Source organism: Oncorhynchus gorbuscha, linkage group LG16 (genome assembly GCF_021184085.1).
Source record: "Oncorhynchus gorbuscha isolate QuinsamMale2020 ecotype Even-year linkage group LG16, OgorEven_v1.0, whole genome shotgun sequence".
In the NCBI taxonomy this organism is placed as follows: Eukaryota; Metazoa; Chordata; class Actinopteri; order Salmoniformes; family Salmonidae; genus Oncorhynchus; species Oncorhynchus gorbuscha.
In genome coordinates this window covers 28,913,108-28,934,020 of record NC_060188.1, presented here as the reverse complement: position 1 = coordinate 28,934,020, position 20,913 = coordinate 28,913,108, and the positions used below count along the sequence as shown (strand labels likewise).

Sequence of the window (20,913 nt, the reverse complement as noted above, 5' to 3'; positions counted from 1 at the left end):
ATATTACAATGGAGTCTGTCCTTTATTGTAAGTTATTGTGATCTTACTCTTCACACTATAACAACGTTTATGTCCTCTCTAAAAGTGTACATTAAAAGCAATATAATATATGTCTATAAAATGTCATACATCACCTATTTTACTAATGCCATTGATGAAGATATAATATTTTACTAGGCAATTCAGTTAAGAACAAAGTTTTATTTTCAATGACGGCCTAGGAACTGTGGGTTAACTGCCTGTTCAGGGGAAGAACGACAGATTTGTACCTTGTCAGCTCGGGGACTCGAACTTAGAACCTTTCGATTACTAGTCCAACGCTCTAGTTGTCAACGATGAAAGAAGCTCAGCAACTGTCAAATAGACACCCACCATCAGCAGATATAGTTGTAAGTCTTTTATCAGTTGATAAGTCATTGTTTAATAGGTGAAGTGGAAGCAGCGGTTCGTCCTGTGTGTGTGTGTGTGTGTGCGTGTGCGTGTGCGTGTGCGTGTGCGTGTGCGTGTGCGTGTGCGTGTGTGTGTGTGTGTGTGTGTGTGTGTGTGTGTGTGTGTGTGTGTGTGTGTGTGTGTGTGTGTGTGTGTGTGTGTGTGTGTGTGTGTGTGTGTGTGTGTGCTGATGATCGAGCTTGACACACACAGTCAAAAAAGAACCCCCACATCCCTATTCAAGGGATGTGTGTACCTGCTAATCAAAGTTCAGTGTTTGAAATAGCCAGACATTGTAACTACTACAACTTTTGAACGTTTTTTATTACAGATATAGTGGTCTGTATTAACACAATATTGTGATATACCTGCATGGTACTAATAATTGAAATATCATCTATTGTGTTCTATGTCGGCCTAATTATCATACACCTGGCTTATTATCAGAAGATTGTTTAGTAAACAGTCTTGCCGTGGGCTAATGGCATTGTACGTACATCCAGGTTGGCCGTCTACGCCTGTATATGACTTTTATTCCCAGTTGTATGTACTCTGTTTAGTCTTCACCTGCTATAGGGTCACGCATGGGGACAGCATTGTCATAGCTGTTGATGAGACCTTGATAGGCCTGAACATGGACAAACAACACCGCTCGCTAAATATTTTTTTTCTCATGAGTTTACCTCTCCAAACCTTCAAGGGTGTGTTTCAGAGAATGTTTGTTTTTAGCCTTTACGGAGAGTGTGAGGCGGAGAGCGACTTGAGAAGGGGAGAGTATGTTTACATGTTTAGATATTCCAGAGGCGTCCATAGGTAAAAAGGTCAGCGCGAGCCACCTGGAATGCACCGCAACATTCCCCACCCCATGCAGCGTGCAGGGCAACACTATTGGGCGTGTTGGGTTAGTTTCGTAAATTCCACGGGGGTCAAACCAAGGGTAGACTTACTGTACGCAGTAATACCATTGAAATACTTTACCTGTATGTCACGTGTGTGATTTACTAGCTATCACATATTTTGGGACAAAACTCATTCAAAAGGAATTGACCATGGCAACAATTAGGCTATAGGTTACTCTATGCCCTGGTTCATGCTGCGTATTTGCATAGGCCTCATGAAATAAACTTTTTTGTAATGTTTACAATCAATATATTCATTAAGAAATATTATAAATGCACGTTAACTACCATAAATTATAATAAAACTAACAACACAATCTGCAATATCTTATTTTTATTTGAGGTAGACAGAGATGAACCAGCATTGATTGAGATCCTTTCCAAAACATGTGAAACAGACATTAACTAATACAACTCAGTCGATCTGCACATACAAATAATACAATTCACTCCTATTGCCTTGAAATAGAAATGTAGGCCTAACCGTAGAAAATAAAACTAACTTCAGAATACCCTGTTTTTCGCAAGACACTAGCCTATTATCAAAACGTTTGACTCCATCCTGGAAAAGTTACAGCCTATTAATCCAAAAAGGCATAATTCAAAAGTAAATTGTCGAGTTGGTTTCACTCAGGCAGGTGTTAAAAGTTGCAATAAACTTTCCTTTTAGTTGTATGACATGATAAACGTTTTCTATCCTCTGGCCATTTAATAATATAAATACTCCCTCTAATCATCATTCGTCATGTTGGATAACGTCATCTTGCGTGAACCATTCCCTGTATAGGTTTAGTTCACGTCTGCTATTTAGACAATAACAATTGGCTATACAGACATGTGTTGACATTACTAGAGTGAATAGCTTTGGGTAATCCACCCGCTCGTGTTTAAATGAGTCATTTCACTGTATATTTCAATTAAAGAACATTGCCAAATCACACACACAACTTCCCGTGTAAAGTAATAATTCTATAGTGCAAAGAGTCAGTAGCACATGAACCCTTTCTACCTAACTTACTGACGGTAAAGTCGTTTAATGTCAAAACTTCTATACAAATAAGAAGAAATACATTTTTTTAACACTACAAAATAGAAATAAATTCAACAATACTATGTTTTGCCAAGAGGCTCCCTGTATAAACATTATTATAAGGCTCGCTTTGAGATTTGTAAACTTGCAAAAGTGCATCACTCCAATAGTCGTGGGTATGAAGTTTTACGACCCTGTACATCCAAACAGATTTTGTGGGGTGGAAAGCAACGTCTAGTCAAGAAGGATGTTGCGCACATCATCCACAGTTGTACCTTTGTCACCTCGTTTTTTCTCCCTCGAAGTGTGCGTTTCGAAGATATTATTTGAGTTTAAATCATATACAAAACAAACTCCTCTTACAGACGTGTTGCATAACGGGTGGAATAGTCTATTCAAGCATGGATAGGAATGTTTTGACTTATTATCAATTCGTTCACTTGTTCTTCCCATTCGAGTTCATCACTTTGAAGTTCAGTGTCTGCAAATTGCAGTTTATTTGGTCCATTAGGTCTCGGAACTGGGAGACGCGCCAGGAGAAATGGAGCTGGAATGGTCCGAGTTGTCTTCCAGGTCCTTGGAGGAACCCGTGCTCGAGGCTGAGGCCAGGCCCTCTTTCTCGCGCTTCTTCTGTTTCATCCTGCGGTTCTGGAACCAGATTTTCACCTGCGTTTCGTTGAGCTCGAGGGTGGCAGCGATTTCCACGCGCCTGGCCCGCGTCAAGTACTTGCTGAAGTGGAATTCCTTTTCGAGCTCGGTCAGCTGCTTGGTTGTAAAGTTGGTGCGGATGGTGTTCTGGGGTCCCATTCCATAGTCAGCCACTTTAGCTGTGAAAAAAAGAGAGAGAGAGAAAGAAAGAGGGGAGAAACGCATTATAATCTGGAATAGATTGTATGCCTAAAATATGGAAATTGTATGTGTAAAATATGAAAATTGTCCCATATTCGAAGTCATATTAATTTAAATTCACCAATCCGTCGTTAAATGTTTAAGCCCATAAAGAGAGAAAAAATATGTGATTTGACACCAATACCGCATAAATCATTATTAATGATTAAATGATTTGGATAATGTCATACTAATGTCATACTAATGTCATACTAAAGGGTTCATCAATTACGCACCCAACCATTTCAAGCCCCAAACTGTTGACTACTGTATATAGGTAAGTTCACAGACTCAACCTCCTACTTCTTTTCCCATTACTCACTCCTGAAGAATGAACTAAAGCTGGCCCACGTTGGGGGAGACATAAACGCATTTGATACGTGTAATTCCATATTCCGACCGTAATATTTTACGATCTATGCCCACGGTAGCAGGCCTACTACGTGAGGTTAAAACGTGGGTCGGTGCATTCAATTCAGACGGGCCAAGCATGGCGAGGAAGGAAAGGCTGGGGAATACAATGGAGGACAACTGAAACGAGAACTGGGACAAGTTAAAGATAACAGAGTTGGGTCACTTCCTAGGGCGTAAGAAAGCACGTCTGCTCGATGCATTGGCAAAGGCTGAGTAGACGGGGAGAAAATAACACATCAAGCAAATCTACCAGAGGCATGTCTGGTCAGAGATACCGCTATGACTCGGAATGGTGCTGAGAAATCCCCATATGTTGTGGATCAGAGATAGTGGAGTGAGGCAACACTATCCTCAGTCCTCAGTCATGTCCCTTATGGGGCTGGAGAGTGCATTTGCATACCACATCCATTAGCCTACCTGAGCGGTGGGTCGACATGTTTGGGTCACCTGGTGGACCTAATGAACTTTGAATTACCTTATCTGACAAGAACGTTTCGATTTCGTGCATGGGTCCGATTTTTCCTTGGACTCTCCCATCTCACCTGTTTTAGGGGGGTTCCTCTTGACTTTCATCCAGTCGAAAGTCTTTCCTTGTGGTGTTTGCTCTGCGTCCTTCTCCCTCTCCTGAGAGGCCGAAATGTCAACATAGGTGCTCTGCAAATAACCCCGCTGGTGGTCCTGGCCCTCGCAGCCGTGGTGCTGGTACTGTGCCGCTGGGACAGCCCCCTGCGCCCCGCAGTATGCCCCGGCCAGGGAGCCGTAGTTGGGGCCTACATTGGAGGCGGAAAGGCCCGTTGATTGATAGTACATCCCGTCCTGCTCGTTGATAAAGTATTGTGGGTGTCCATAGTCCGGGTTTGCACACGCTTCCGTCCCATATCCCGCAGTCCCTGTACTGCCATATGGAAGGACCATGTTGGCATGATGCGACTGGGGCTGATGATGATGCGCGTAGCTACTGCTCTGGTGCTGATGTTGGGCCACCACTGCCTGGGCGCTGCCCGCCACGTAAAGCCGTCCATCGCCGTTATCACTTGTTGTGCCGGAGCCCGAGTGAAAAGGGGCCGGGAAGCCTTGATCCAAGTGGTGGTATCCGGACTTGGGTGAGTAGGCGTTCGGTCCACGGCTACAAATTGAGTACTCTATGAAAGAGTTCATTCTGGAATTCTCCATGCGCAAATTGATGACGGAGGATCAACCTGCGTTTCGGGGGATTCCTCCTACCCTGCAACCTCTCGGTATGTCATGTGGAAGAGAAAAAAAGAAGCTCTCACCTCACGGAGAAGTCACCCTGGGATTCCCTATAACACTTTTTTTTAACCTCAGCTGCTGGTCACGTGAGCCGTCACGGCGCCAATGGTGATGGGGACCTCCAGAAGTTTGTCAGCGCACCGCGATCATCGATCACGCGGCTGACATTTGCATGACAAAGCCACTTCAATCAAACCGGCCCATCAATCTGATAACAGCACGTATATGTCAAACCCCTCTGAAGAAACCTCTACCGAACCGGCAGAGAATTAAATAAAGAAAGAGTTGGAAATTCGCTAGCCCCCCATTTCGTTTCTCCCCTATTATTGGATTCCCTATACTTACTTTAAAAGTGTAGAAGTCCATTTGGTTAGGCCTATCAGAGGGTTGAGCTATGGTGAGAGGTGGATGCACTTTTCTCATTGCTACAACTAAACACATAACATCCACTGTATTCCATGGCCTGGCCCGTATTACACAACGAGGACTGCATAATGTCATTAGATACTTCTGGCCCAAGCGAAAAGGGCTCACCACAGAACCCAATATCTGTTTTTGGGTTGAAATCTGTTTAACACTCGGATTGGAAGTGACGCCATCGTTTTCAGATCGGTCCCGAGCCTGCATTGGCCTATCTAATTTAATCAATGAGCTGATCTATTACTGAAACGAGGTTAGGCCGACAGCAAAGCCTTCTGGTAGCAGAAAGACCAGCAGAAAGAAGTCAAGATATCTTTCACTGTTACGGAGTCTTTTGTATGTACAGTTCCATAAGTGTTGAATAGAACCTTGTGCTTATGAAGGCAGAAAAAGTATTACTGAGCATATTAGAGGCACTATACATATGTTGAAATGTGATACATTTTGTCATCCACATTCCACAACAACCAGGACGCCGTCAATAGTGTAATGGGTGAGTTGTCTAGACCAGTGGTTAACAAGCGTAGGTGGCAGAGGTGAAAAAGAAGAGGAAATGGCAAAGGCTAATGATTAATTGTGGTGACAATAGGTAAGAAAGTCTGCCTGTTCATGAAGCAGCCCACGCTCAAAGGAGGGAGACTGAAGAATCTCTAATATATTTGCTCGTTGATACATGGTGGACGAGAGGGACTAACAAAACTACGCCCACAGTAATTTGTTACTTGTCAGGATGTTTACTGTTCGGCTCGCATCCATGAGAACAGGATGGTTGCATTGCGCGGCCAAAAGTTCAAACCAAGTAGCTTGTTGTTTACCTTGGCGATATCTTTTCTCTCTTAAGAGTACTCCCAACCTTTTAGTTAACCACCCCTCAAATGTGCTTATCGGTTTAGTAGAGCCAACCCATAGAGTCATTCGATATGCTGCCTCACTGCAAAGTAGTCCTAGTTTTCTAAATAGTATTAATGGGTTATATAGTCGGTCATTATAAGTTTAGTAGTTTACTCAGTTTACAATCATTTTGTCATTGACCATATCGGAAAATTCAGTATTTTGGTTAACCTCAGCATGTTTCTTCAGAAAACATTGATTGCAAGCAAGTCAACCAGGCCTGGCATTTCTCAGGAGAAAACCCCATCTCAACCTGCTTACCCCCACCATCCCCTCACACACACAACAACACACTGCCCTTGACGAGTGACCCATATCATTAGTTGAGGAGCGTTTTAACGCCTTAATAACAACAATAAAATAATGTGCTATCTTGATTTTGCTTTCTTGTTTCAATTGGAGTTTTAAACTAGAGCTTAATAATTTTATTGACACTCAAAACGGCTGTTCTTATTCTAAACAGCTATGTTTTTGTAACTCACAATCGATCTTTGTTTATTCAATGCAAAACATAGGCTAGATTACATGATATTCTTTATCGACTGTGTTAGACGTGAACTCTAATCTGGGATGTTGTCTTTTTCATTAACAATAATCTTATGAAGAAAAAAAAGTAAACTAGCCATGCATTAAAGTAAAACAATGCATACATGTCTATCCTTCACTTTAACATAAAACATGACTTATTTTTTTAAATAAGAATTAATTTCTGAAAGTTATTCAAGCTGGCAATGAAAAGTTTAAAAAAACGTCCAAACGCTATTCAATCTACCAATGAGCAAGCAGCCTGCAAAACGTTTTAAAAGCTAGGTGTAAACGAATTGCCCACATTAGGCTGTGTTTGTTTGTGGTTATAGCAGGCCTATTTGTTACATGGTACATTTCAATAAACACTACAAATTGTTAACAATAAAGAAAAGGTAGAAAATGAAATAAAAAGCAATAGCCTACAATCATATACAAATACCATTACACGTTGTACACTACGCTCCAGATAAAACTAAATATATATGTTTAACGTTTATTAAAATATTAATTAACTATGGAAATTGTTATTGGTATTTTCACATTGAATGAGCAAATTTCCTATTGGAGGGATTTAATGCACGGACGCATCTGACTATGCATAGGCTACGAATTCCTTCGATCATTTGTGTTCGTTTATTTATGAAAAAACTTTTTGGGATTATTGAGAAAAAAAAATGTAACAGCTAATATGCTCTCCAATATAGCAAAGTTCGTGAGTTTATAATAAACATATAATTTACCTTAACACAATCAGTAATTTACATTGCAGACTTTTATAGGCCATTGAGGAAACATTAGGCTACGTTTCTGCTGTAAACAAACTGGTGTGGCAAAATCAACAGTTAGCTGCGAGGTTAACGAAAGGTCACCGAGAAAGAAATTTTAATCCATCTAAAGATGAATTCAAATGCAAATGTAAACAGGGATTAGAATCTAACGCTCTGATCATTGCCCACTTCTTAACACTTCGCAGCATGTAATCCCTTCACAGAAACTGCTAACAAACAGAACAGATACGGCCATACAAGCAAATGGTAATGACACTAGTAGGACCCACCTAGCGGTACGACGAGGTAACAACAGCTCAGGGACTTCGAAGTCTTCTTCTTAGCGACGTTTTTAATGCGTCCCATTCCAGCTTGTTTTATCTGTTCAGGAGCATAAAAGTTATCTTTGTAGTACCACTCGAAATGATAACAAAAACATTTTATGAGAACATTATACAAGAATCCATTTGATTTCACAGCCTGTAATCATAATAAAACGATAATGAAAATAGTAGGCTATATTAGTGGTTTATAAGGGAGGACAATAGCGAATGAAAGATAAACTATAAATACGGCTACATTATGAATATAATTGTATTGATAGCCCAGTGGATGTAAAATAAGCCCCAATGCTTGAAAGGGGAGAAAGTTATGTTAACATCTTTATGTTGTTTTTAATATGATTCTCTTGCATAAAGCCAAATCATTTTTTCCCCTTTAGTTGGTCTACTGCTCCGTGCAATATTCCAGGGCTGATTCTAGATAAGGAACACTTAGGCCCTAAGTGTAAAGAGGAATCTTTAAGAATGAGTCAGGAATTCCTTTAAGACATTATATTACAGCTGAAGCATAGCCCTAAAACCTCTTCATTTTCCCAGACCATTATGTCTGGTTCACCACACTCACATGATAAGTAACTTTGCTTGAGACCTGTGAAGACTTATGTTGGCTCCGTGATCTTCAGCTTAGCAGGTTAACACTTTGTTTGCACACAGGAGACCTGGGTTTGTCGTATTGGTGTCGTGGCTAGTGTGAGTCCAAAGGGGGGCAAATGTATCTGAGAAGGTTTGGAACACTCTCTTGGGTTATTTGCAGTGTACACTCTGGATCTGAATGTGGACTTCTAAGCTGCCATTGGGTACTTGTCTGATCCCCAAAGCAGGCTGTGCCCTGTTGTTTTGTTAGCTGACATGAATCATGCAGCAGATGCAGATAGGCGGCAAAAATCATAATCATTACATCACAATCTACAAGCCTTGTTTTGTTAGCAATGTCACTGCAGCCAGACTCTGTTGACTCTACATAGTGGCAGTGGCATCATCCTCTCCTCCATCCTCAAGTGCTCCGATGCTGCGATCTGGCATTGACCAAGGCTCTGTCCCAAATGGCACCCTATTCCCTATTTAGTGCACTGCTTTTTAACCAGGGCCCTATTCCCTATTTAGTCCACTACTTTTGACCAGGTTCCATTGGATCCCATAATGCACAATATAGGGAATTAAGTGTCATTTGAGACACAGCCCAAAGGACTCTGCCCAAGTGTTTTTGCAAATGATGATGCAAATGGCGCTATGCGATTTGCGTCAGTATACGCTGCTGTTTTCGTTTCAGCTGGCTGAGCGTGGAGATGCCATCATCACCGGACCCTTATTTTCAGACATGTCCTACTGCCTCCAGATACGGACAACATTATTTACCTACATGCAAAGCTACTGTCCTCCAGCTCTATCCAAGCAAGGAAAGTGTATTTGATGTGTTCTCTCAGGGATGTTAACTCACTCTGTGTACTGTACACACATAGCTTTGACTTTTTTGCATTTTGTCTCACAAGCTTTGAGAAGGTGAACGTAGTGAGGCTCAGAGACACTCATATGGTGCTATGTTTTGATATTCAGAATGATAGAAATGAGTGGGGTGTTTGTTGTGTTTCATGGATAGCTTAGTCTCGTAGTTTTCTAGTGATATGGACCAGTTGATCTAAACTCAATATACCAATGCACTATCATATCACTTCTCTAATTTGCCAAATGAATGTACAGTGCCTTCAAAAAGTAATCATACCAACTTGACTTATTCCACATTTAGTTGTGTTACAGCCTGAATTCAAAATAAATATTAATAATTTTCTCACCAATCTACACACTATACCCCATAATGACAAAGTGAAAATGAAACACAGAAAGATCTCATTTACATAAGTAATCACTTCATCCCTTTGCTATGAAACTCCAAACAGAGCTCAAGTGCATCCAATTTCCTTTGATAGTCCTTGAGATATCGCTACAACTTGATTGGAGTCCAGCTGTGGCCAATTAAATTATTTGGACATGATTTAGAGCAAAACACACCTGTCTATATAAGGTCCCAGAGTTGACAGTGCATGTCGGAGCAGAAAATATAGCATGAAGTCCAAGGAACTGTGAGTAGATCTATGAGAATTGTGATGAGGCATATATCTGGGGAAGGGTATTAAACCATTTCTATAGTGTTGAAAGTTTCCAAGAGCACAGTGGTCTCCATCATTTGGAAGTGGAAAAAATATAGAAATAACCAGACTCTGCCTAGAGCTGGCCATCCGAGCAAACTGAGCAACAGGACAAGAACGACCTTGGTCAGGGAGGTGACTTGGAACCCAATGACCACACTGACAGAACTATAGAGTTCCTTGGCTGAGATGGGAGAACCTGCCAGAAGGACAACAATCTTTACAGCACTTCACAAATCTGAGCTTTGTGGGAGAGTAGCCAGACAGAAGCCAATCCTGAGAAAAAGGCACATGACAGCATGCCTGGAGTTTGCAAAATAAAATGCATGTGAAAGACTCTGAGATCATAAGGTAAAAGATTCTGTGGGCCGATGAGACAAAAATGTAAAACCAGGCACAGCTCATTACCCGTCTAACACCATCCCCACTGGTAAGCATGGTGGTGGCAGCATCATGTTATGGGGGATACTTTTCAGCTGCAGGGACTGGGAGACTGTAAGGATAAAGGGAACAATGAATGGAGCTAAATACAGGCCAATCTTTGATGAGAACTTGCTTTAGAGTGCAAAGACCTTTGACTGGGGGGAATTTTTATGTTCCAACAGGACAATGACCCCAAGCATACAGCCAAAGAAATGCTGGAACGGCTTCAGATCAAGAATGTGAAAGTCCTTGAGTGGCCCAGCCAAAGCCTAGACTTGAATCCTATTGAAAATTGGTGGAAAGACATGCTGTTCACTGCTGCTCCCTGTCTAACTTAACAGAGCTTGAGAAAATATGCAAGGAAGAATGGGAGAAAATCCACAAATACAGATGTGCAAAGCTGATGCAGACATACCCAAGACAACTCAAAGCTGTAATTGCCACCAAATGGGCTTCTACAAAGTATTGACTCAGGGGTATTGGTGCGTAATTCCCAGTGTAAATGAGATATTTAATTTTCAATAAGTTTGCATCAATTTTGAAAAAGTTTTCACTTTGTCATTATGGGGTAATGTATGTGTAGATGGCTGAGAAAAATAAATGTAATCCCATTTGAATTCAGGCTGTATCACAACAAAATGAAGGCACTATTAAACTGTGATTGATTGATGAAAATGTTGGAGGAATGTGGCCAGGCATCCTGTCACTATGGAATCCATATAGTTGTCTCCACTGCTGGCTAGATATGGTACTGCAAAGGGTAATGTTTTGGTAACCAGTGGATGCTTGATGTTTTTGATTCTACGACAGTGGTGGCCCGCTCATTAGGGTGTTAGGGACAACGCCCAGTTTGTGATTGGTCCCCAAAAATAAATAAACACGTATATAAAATTATATAAAGTACCAGTCAAAGGTTTGGATGCAAAAACTCATTCAAGGTTTTTTCTTTATTTTTTATATTTTCTACATTGTAGAATAATAGTGAATACATCAAAACCTATGAAATAACACATATGGAATCATGCAAGTTTTAAATAAACCAAAATCTATTTTACATTTGAAATTCTTCAAAGTAGCCACCCTTTGCCTTGTTGAAAGCTTTGCACACTCTTGGCATTCTCTCAACCAGCTTTATGAGATAGTCACCTGGAATGCATTTCAATTAACAGGTGTGCCTCATTAGAAGTTAATTTGTGGAATTTCTTTCATTCTTAATGCAAATTAGCCAATCAGTTGTGTTGTGACAAGGTAGGGGTGGTGTATAGACGATTGCCCAAGTTCATATTATGGCAAGAACATCTTTAATAACCAAAGAGAAACGACAGTCCATCATTACTTTAAGACATGAAAGTCAGTCAATTCAGAACATTTCTAAAACGTTTAAAGTTTCTTCTACTGCAGTCGCAAAAACCATCAAGCGCTATGATGAAACTGGCTCTCATGAAGACCGCCACAGGACAGGAAGACCAGGAAGGTTACCTCTACAGCAGAAGATACAGTGGGGCAAAAAAAAGTATTTAGTCAGCCACCAATTGTGCAAGTTCTCCCACTTAAAAAGATGAGAGAGGCCTGTAATTTTCATCATAGGTACACTTCAACTATGACAGATAAAATGAGAAGAAAAATCCAGAAAATAACATTGTAGGATTTTTAATGAATTTATTTGCAAATTATGGTGGAAAATAAGTATTTGGTCACCTACAAACAAGCAAGATTTCTGGCTCTCACAGACCTGTAACTTCTTCTTTAACCTCTTCAACCTATGGGGGCGCTATGTCATTATTGGATTAAAAAACGTGCCCGTTTTAAGCGCAATATTTTGTCATGAAAAGATGCTCGACTATGCATATAATTGCCAGCTTTGGAAAGAAAACACTCTGACGTTTTCAAAACTGCAAAGATATTATCTGTGAGTGCCCCAGAACTGATTTTACAGGCGAAACCAAGATGAAACTTCAAACAGGAAATGAGCAGGATTTTTGACGCTCTGTTTTACTCTGGTCTCCTTATATGGCTGTGAATATGCTGTGAACGAGTTTATGCGCTCTGCCGTTCGTCCAAGATGTCTGCAGCATTGTGACGTATTTGTAGGCATATCATTGGAAGATTGGCCATAAGAGACTACATTTGCCAGGGGGCCGTCCGGTATCCTTTGTCTAATTTGGTGCGTAATTCCCAGTGGCAATTATTTTACCATGCGATACAGAAGGAGACTCATACTTCCAGGAACGATACATCATTGAAGAGATATGTGAAAAACACCTTGAGGATTGGTTCTAAACAAAGTTTGCCATGTTTCAGTCGATATTATGGAGTTAATTTGGAAAAAAAGTTTGGCGTTTGGATAACTGAATTTTCTTTTTGTTTTTGGTAGCCAAACGTGACGCACCAAACAGACCGATTTCTCCAGCCCAAAAAATCTTTCAGGAAACACTGAACATTTGCTATATAACTAAGAGTCTCCTCATTGAAAACATCCGAAGTTCTTCAAAGGTAAATGATTTATTGAATGTTTTTGCTGGTTTTTGTGAAAATGTTGTCTGCTAATGCTAACGCTAAATGCTAATGCTAAATGCTAACGCTAAATGCTAAATGCTAGTTTGCTATGGTAGAGAAGCATATTTTTGAAAATCTGAGATGACAGTGTTGTTAACAAAAGGCTAAGCATGAGAGCTAGCATATTTATTTCATTTCATTTGCGATTTTCATGAATAGTTAACGTTGCGTTATGGTAATGGGCTTGAGGCTGTAGTCATGATACCGGATCCGGGTTGGCTCAACGCAAGAAGTTAAGAGGCTCCTCTTGTCCTCCACTCGTTACCTGTATTAATGGCACCTGTTTGAACTTGTTATCAGTATCACCTGTCCACAGCCTCAAACAGTCACACTCCAAACTCCACTATGGCCAAGACCAAAGAGCTGTCAAAGGACACCAGAAACAAAATTGTAGACCTGCACCAGGCTGGGAAGATGGAATCTGCAATAGGTAAGCAGCTTGGTTTGAAGAAATCAACTGTGGGAGCAATTATTAGGAAATGGAAGACATACAAGACCACTGATAATCTCCCTCGATCTGGGGCTCCACGCAAGATCTTACCCCGTGGGGTCAAAATGATCACAAGAACGGTGAGCAAAAATCCCAGAACCACACGGGGGGACCTAGTAAATGACCTGCAGAGAGCTGGGACCAAAGTAACAAAGCCTACCATCAGTAACACACTACACCGCCAGGGACTCAAATCCTGCAGTGCCAGACGTGTCCCCCTGCTTAAGCCAGTACATGTCCAGGCCCGTCTGAAGTTTGCTAGAGAGCATTTGGATGATCCGGAAGAAGATTGGGAGAATGTCATATGGTCAGATGAAACCAAAATATAACTTTTTGGTAAAAACTCAACTCGTCGTGTTTGGAGGACAAAGAATTCTGAGTTGCATCCAAAGAACACCATACCTACTGTGAAGCATGGGGGTAAAAACATCATGCTTTGGGGCTGTTTTTCTGCAAAGGGACCAGGACGACTGATCCGTGTAAAGGAAAGAATGAATGGGGCCATGTATCGTGAGATTTTGAGTGAATACCTCCTTCCATCAGCAAGGGCATTGAAGATGAAACGTGGCTGGGTCTTTCATCATGACAATGATCCCAAACACACCGCCCGGGCAACGAAGGAGTGGCTTCGTAAGAAGCATTTCAAGGTCCTGGAGTGGCCTAACCAGTCTCCAGATCTCAACCCCATAGAAAATCTTTGGAGGGAGTTGAAAGTCTGTGTTGCCCAGCAACAGCCCCAAAACATCACTGCTCTAGAGGAGATCTACATGGAGGAATGGGCCAAAATACCAGCAACAGTGTGTGAAAACTTACAGAAAACGTTTGACTCTGTCATTGCCAACAAAGGGTATATAACAAAGTATAGAGTTAAACTTTTGCTATTGACCAAATACTTATTTTCCACCATAATTTGCTAATAAATTCATAAAAAATCCTACAATGTGATTTTCTGGATTTTTTTTCTGATTTTGTCTGTCATAGTTATAGTGTACCTATGATGACAATTACAGGCCTCTCTCATCTTTTTAAGTGGGAGAACTTGCACAATTGGTGGCTGACTAAATACTTTTTTTGCCCCACTGTAGCTGTTGTTAAAATGCACAGATTGCTTTATAAATCTTCTCAAAGAAACAAACTGTAGTTTGAAATAAATATTTCTATTTCTGTCATGTTGCTTTGTTGACAATTCCAACCACCCCACGCCCCAGGTTTTCAGCCAATCAGCGGCAGAAACTGTTCTATGACATCACATTACCAGTATTCCCTAATGTCGTCTTAAAATGGTTTTATTGTGGGAAGGGCTTTCTTGTATTTCCCTCCACACACTTTTTCCAAACTTACCCTTCAGATAGATATTTATCTTATTTTCTTCTTTGTTCTTCATTTCGTCTTTAAAAAACATAACAACAATACATAGTTATTTCAGCCTTTGTATCTATTGACTGTGGCTTATTTTGACTTGATTTACTGTAGTTAAACCAGATGGTACGACTTTGAAACCATTTTTTTTCACAATGCAAGGATAGTCAGTTTTGACAGCTAGTTTTTCATTTCATAATGGTACCTGTCATACTGTGTGTCAATACTTGAGAGTAAGGTATTTCTCAGGTATGATTAGTCAACTGTTGTCACCACAGTTATTGTCTATCCGGCCACTCAATGTAATAATTTGTACAGTGCTCGGTGACAACACCATTGTGATGGGTTTTGCAGTATCCCAAGGGAGAAAATTAAGTCCATCAACTGGTAATAAAACACATTAGAATATTGTGTTGTCATAATACAGTATACCCAGCACCACATAGAATACATCGCTATTCACTGAGTGTACAAAACATTATTAACACCTTCCTAATATTGAGTTGCACCCCCTTTTGCCTCCAGGCTTAAAAATCATTCTTTAACCTGTCTCCTCCCCTTCATCTACACTGATTTGTTGTGGATTTAACAAGTGACATCAATAAGGAATCATAGCTGTCACCTGGTCAGTCAATGTCATGGAAAGAGAAGGTGTTCCTTATGTTTGTACATACAGTGTATATGGCTCTGATAAAACCATGCTATATTTAGTTCAATATTTACCAAGTTGAATATTGAATATAGCAAACAGATATGTGTCAAATGATCTCATTTCATTTGCGCAATATCAGGTTAAAAAATAATTATATCTCATCTCCTGCTTTATTGTAAGTTAGTGACTTCAGTGCAATAACTGGCTACTTCATCTCTCCATCGTAGATATTAACAGTTTGATTCGATAATGACCTCATGACCTCATGACTGGTTCGAGCTCCGTCATTTGACAAAACCCACTTCGTGTGAGATGCACTCCTCAAGGAGGAGTGAGTGTGTGTCCTTCTGGGAGTGTGTGTTCTTCTACTTTCTAGCAGTGTATGGGCCATATCCTGACACCTAGACATACTGATTTTGATAAAACAACGCATTATTCTCTAAGCGCTGCGTCATCGGATCCTTCCGTTATACAGAGCGCGGTCTGAGAACCACTGAGCGCACTCTGGGCTTTTAGACAGTCACATGACCCTCCGGGCCCATTACAGCATTCCTGGAAGCAGGCCCCCGTCTTTCCCGAAAAGCGTGGAATGTGATAGGCGACGGGTTGAGGAGATTTCCCTCTCGACTGCTGAATAGGCAGCCTATTACATTAACACCGCCGCAATGTAGAATGTAGAACCACTCTCCACACCAGAACCACGAAACAAACAAGACTAGAGGAGAAAGAAAGTGCCGGTATATAGTGATATTCTCATGTGTCACAGATTATTGGTTTATTAAACTCACCATTGCCTTTGTGTGTGTCGTAATCACGTCAAGTATCAGTGAGAAGTTGCTAATGAAGCAATGGGGTTGACATGACAACAACCTTGATTGGTTAGTTTTCCCCCTCAGATGTGGATGGCCATATGGAATCCTTAGTTTGGGTGAGGTCATCTCGTATGGCTGCTGAGGTTCTGAATGAGGTGCTGACGGAGGGGACTATCCTGGCTCACAAGCAGCACGGTTCTCCGCCCATCTTCTAGACCACAGGATATGACCCCAAAATCCTCTTCCCACAACCCGCCTTTCTATAGGCCCCTCCAGGCTGCTCATGCTATAGTCAGACATATTTCAGTTGGTCACAATACACACAACTGTAGGTTGTTGAAGTTCTTAACTTGATATGTGTAGAAAAGCTCAATGTGAGGAATCTACAGTATAATTCCAACACAGTCAAAATGTGTGTGTGAGGTGGGGGTGGGGTGACACTTGCAGGATATAGATATGTGCATGCTTTATAATTCCAACATGTTTTTATCATGTAACTACATGGAAACGATGCTGGTAGTAACAGAATCTGGTCGGTTGCCAAATCAAGTGTCACGTTGCCAAGTCATGTCCTGTTGCCTATTACTTCTCTTCAGTTACTGTGTGTGTAATGCTGAGAAGTTACAGTTCAGAGGTTACCGTAGTGGTTATAGAATAATTGAGGGCAATGTAACCTACGATATCAAGTGTTACCAATGTTTATCACTGTCTTTACTGTATATTGAGAAATTCCTATTTAAATGGTGGCAGAAACTTCAGTTGTGATATCCCCTGAACTCTGACCTGATACACGTGAGTGAATGTGTCTGTGTGTATGGGAGTCTGGCACATCTGTGAGGCTATGGAATGATGAGATATGAAGAACGTTACGGAACAATGGAGAACTACTGAATCTGTATCGCCTATCAAAACATGTGACATATTTCATAGCCATATTTACATGGTTCTCAAATACAATTTGTTTGTTTCTTTGCTTTTGCACCTCTTTCCATGTGGATTGCCCCAGTTGTGTTTGAAGGACGTCAGCAGTTGTGGGCTGAGACAATGTGTCGGCAGCCATATTGGTTCACTGCCACATTGGATTTGTCTTATCTGTGTGCAACCATCGCTGATAAGGTTAAAAAGTTATCTGGCTGTCAACCAACGTTATCACCTCAGATTGCCACCTGGAGAAACACAGGGAAATTCCAGGAGGAGCGATGGTGACATCATGTTCATATACCGTGTACTTTAAAAGGTTCGACTTTACGTTCCATACCATTTATAATGTAGGTCCCTTTTTATTCTAAAGTTGACCAAACATCACGTATAATTTCAATTTATTTGGTAATAATTGTGTAAATACCGATTGTATTACAATACACAGACTAGTAATATGGAGGTTTAGTGTAACGTGTGTAGGCCTAATGATTATGTATTATTACATGTTAGGACTACTTTATCAGCCGATATAAAGTAATTCTGGGTGATTTTGTATTCTGGCTATCAAAGATGTAACCCAGCCCAGCCAGTAACCAGATAATAAAAGGAGAACTACATGTAAAGTGTTACCTGTCCTATTGAAACGAGGATAGTTTCATTGTAATTTCACCAGTGTACACCATACAGATATGACAAGACGTGACTCCGCGGCATTGTGGACATCACTTGAGGCTACTGCCTACCATTCTCTCTGGTGTGTCAGGAGCTGCTCACAGGACCTGCCTTTTTCCATCCTGGAAATCTTTGATGTGGCGGCTTCTGTGATCAAACCGTAACAGCAGCAACCAAAGTCTTGGTGTCGCTCATTTTCCTCAGCAAAACCCTTTGTTTAATTCAGACAATATGAAAAGAAATGTGATAAGTTCTCCACTTTTCAGTTAGGGTTTATTGAATTATTGTGTGAGATAATGTCAAACCCTACGTCATACTTTAATGTCAAATATTAAATCTATGTTGTTATGATCATAATATGACATTTCAACTGTTTATCTACTATAACAACAATGTTGTGGTCATAAAGATCCACGTGAATCAAAGAACAAAGTGATGAATATTGTCAGGGTTTGATACCTTACACTGTTATGGTACATCTTTAGCTACAGTGCCTTCAGAAAGTATTCACACCCCTTGACTTTTTCCACATTTTTATCTGTTACAGCCTGAAATGGGTTAAATGTAGATTGTGTGTCACTGACCTTACACATAATACCCCACAATATCAAAGTGGAATTATGTTTTTAGGGATTTCTTACAAATTAATTCAAATGAAAAGCTGAAATGTCTTGAGTCTTTGTTACGGCAAGCCTAAATACATACAGTAGTAAATATTTGCTTCACAAGTCACATAATAAGTTGCATGACTCTGTGAAATAATGGTGTTTAACATGATTTTCGAATGAGTACCTCATGTCTGTACCCCACACATACAGTTATCTGTAAGATCCCTCAGTCAAGCAGGGAATTTCAAACAAAAAGACCAGGGAGGTTTTTCCAATGCCTTGATAAGAAAGGAGATGTTGGGAGATGGGTAAAAATTTAAAAGCAGACATTGAATGCCCCTTTAAGCATGGTGAAGTTATTAATTACACTTTGGATGGTTAATCAATACACTCAGTCACTACAAAGATACAGATGTCCTTCCTAACTCAGTTGCTGGCGAGGAAGGAAACCACTCAGGGATTTCAACATGAGGCCAATGGTGACTTTAAAACAGTTACAGGGTAGTGGGTTCGATTCCCGGGACCACCCATACGTAGAATGTATGCACACATGACTGTAAGTCGCTTTGGATAAAAGCGTCTGCTAAATGGCATATATTATATATATTATACATAGTTTAATGGCTGTGATAAGATAAAACTGAGGATGGATCAAGAACATTGTTTAGGATAAAAATAAACAGAATAGAGCTAAGCACAAGCAAAATCCAAAACCTGGTTCAGTTTGCTTTTCAACAGACACTGGGAGAGAAATTCACCTTTCAGCAGGACAATAACCTAAAACACCAAGGCCCAATATACAATGGAGTTGCTTACCAAGATGACATTTAATATTTTTGAGTGGCCCAGTTACAGTTTTGACTTAAATTGGCTTGAAAATCTATGGCAAAACTTGAAAAGGGTTGTCTAGCAATGATTAACAATCCACTTGACAGAGCTTGAAGAATTTAAAAAGAATAATGTGAAAATATCGTACAATCCAGGTGTGCCAATCTCTTAGATTTACCCAGAATAACTCACAGCTGTCATCTTTGCCAAAGGATATTCTAACATGTATTAACTCAGGGGTGTGAAAACGTATGTAAATGAAACATTTCTGTATTCTTTTTTTATTTTTTTATTATTTTTTTAAATTGAAAAACATGTTTCACTTTGTGATTATGGGGTATTGTGTGTAGATGGGTGAGAGAGAAAAATCTTTCATCAATTCTGAATTCAGACTGTAACACAACAAAATGTGGAATAAGTCAAGGGGTACAAATACTTTCTGAAGGCACCGCACATACAGGTCCACCTAGTAAGGTTTCCAATGTGAAGACAGTTTGTGCATGCAGCTGCTGCTTTTCCTGGCCTCCCTCCTACTTCCTCCTCATGTGAGCCCTCATAGCCAATCAGATGAGTTATAGCCAACACTCATTAGGCTCATTCAAATGTGATTGGCTATTACGAACACTTACCGATCCCACATTTATGTGTAAACATAACTATGTAAACATCATATTGAAAAATCTGGGGCAGTGACATTCCTCTTTATGCAACAAATCTCTGCCTTGCTCCACCTTACAAGCCTGTGCCGTCCAAGAGAAACACCTCGCAAGAACTTCACAGCAATGGCCGCTCTCTAAGAGGGAAATAAACAAACGTCTTGATTTTCGCCGATTGTGAGGGGACCCGGCTGATAAACTCTCTCTCTTAGTAGTGGCAGGAGTCCAAAGAAAACAAATACAGATGGAGAAGCATAGACACAGGCACCACACCTCCAATTATCAAGCACCTAAACCATATCAGTCGGCCATTACCTCCTGCTCCTGTGTTTACTGATCTAGTAAGGGCTTCGGGGCGTGACTTCTGTTGTCTAAACAATGGCCGGGGTCTTCCTTGTGCTTATGTCCAGGTTTTGGTCTGGTCCCAGGTAGACTGGACTAGATGTTTCACATGAGAAGCTGAATGAACATGTCCATTCCCATAGCGACTCACTTCAGGAGGGTGGGAAGTGTTAGCTTAAGCTAGCTGAAGTTGAGCCAAGAAGTGACTCTCTGCTGAGATGCAACACGTTTCGACAGTTTAGGCTTTCTTTTGGTCGATAAGACACCCCAGTTGCCCTTTTCAACCTTAAACTTGACATTAATCGTAATTCTTCACCTTTCACTAATGCTAATTTTGATAACATCTCACTTTGTCACAACCCATGTTTCCATAGCCTTCGCGATGTATGTTGATCAGCTGATATATCCTGAAAGGATCAAGTGATACACACCCGTGTCAAATATGAACACACACCACCTCAATCCCACTCTCCTGTATCTCCGCCACGTACACACCTACACAAACACACACACCAAGGTACACCAGTGAACTGAACTGACCCCATTCATTCCGGTGGTTATTTGAACGTTCAATTGATTCATACCTGTCACT

The 20,913-nt window shown here is 40.7% G+C and overlaps 1 protein-coding gene across 1 annotated transcript; it reads right to left on the bottom strand.

Moving 5' to 3' along the window:
* Positions 1-1,706: 1,706 nt before the first annotated feature.
* Positions 1,707-4,833, bottom strand: LOC124000689 (homeobox protein Hox-B1-like). The gene is made up of 2 exons (XM_046307250.1): positions 4,203-4,833; positions 1,707-3,185 (listed from the first exon to the last, which is right to left on the bottom strand). The coding sequence occupies exons 1-2, from the start codon at positions 4,831-4,833 to the stop codon at positions 2,866-2,868; spliced, it is 951 nt and encodes a 316-aa protein (XP_046163206.1). The 3' UTR covers positions 1,707-2,865.
* Positions 4,834-20,913: the final 16,080 nt, after the last annotated feature.

Bases quoted from the DNA above. Each gene is read 5' to 3' on its own strand.
- LOC124000689 (XM_046307250.1), bottom strand. From the start codon at position 4,833: ATGGAGAATTCCAGAATGAACTCTTTCATAGAGTACTCAATTTGTAGC. The intron at 3,186-4,202 runs GTGAGATGGGAG...TTTTTTTCACAG, and splicing joins GAGGAACCCCCCTAAAACAG to CTAAAGTGGCTGACTATGGA.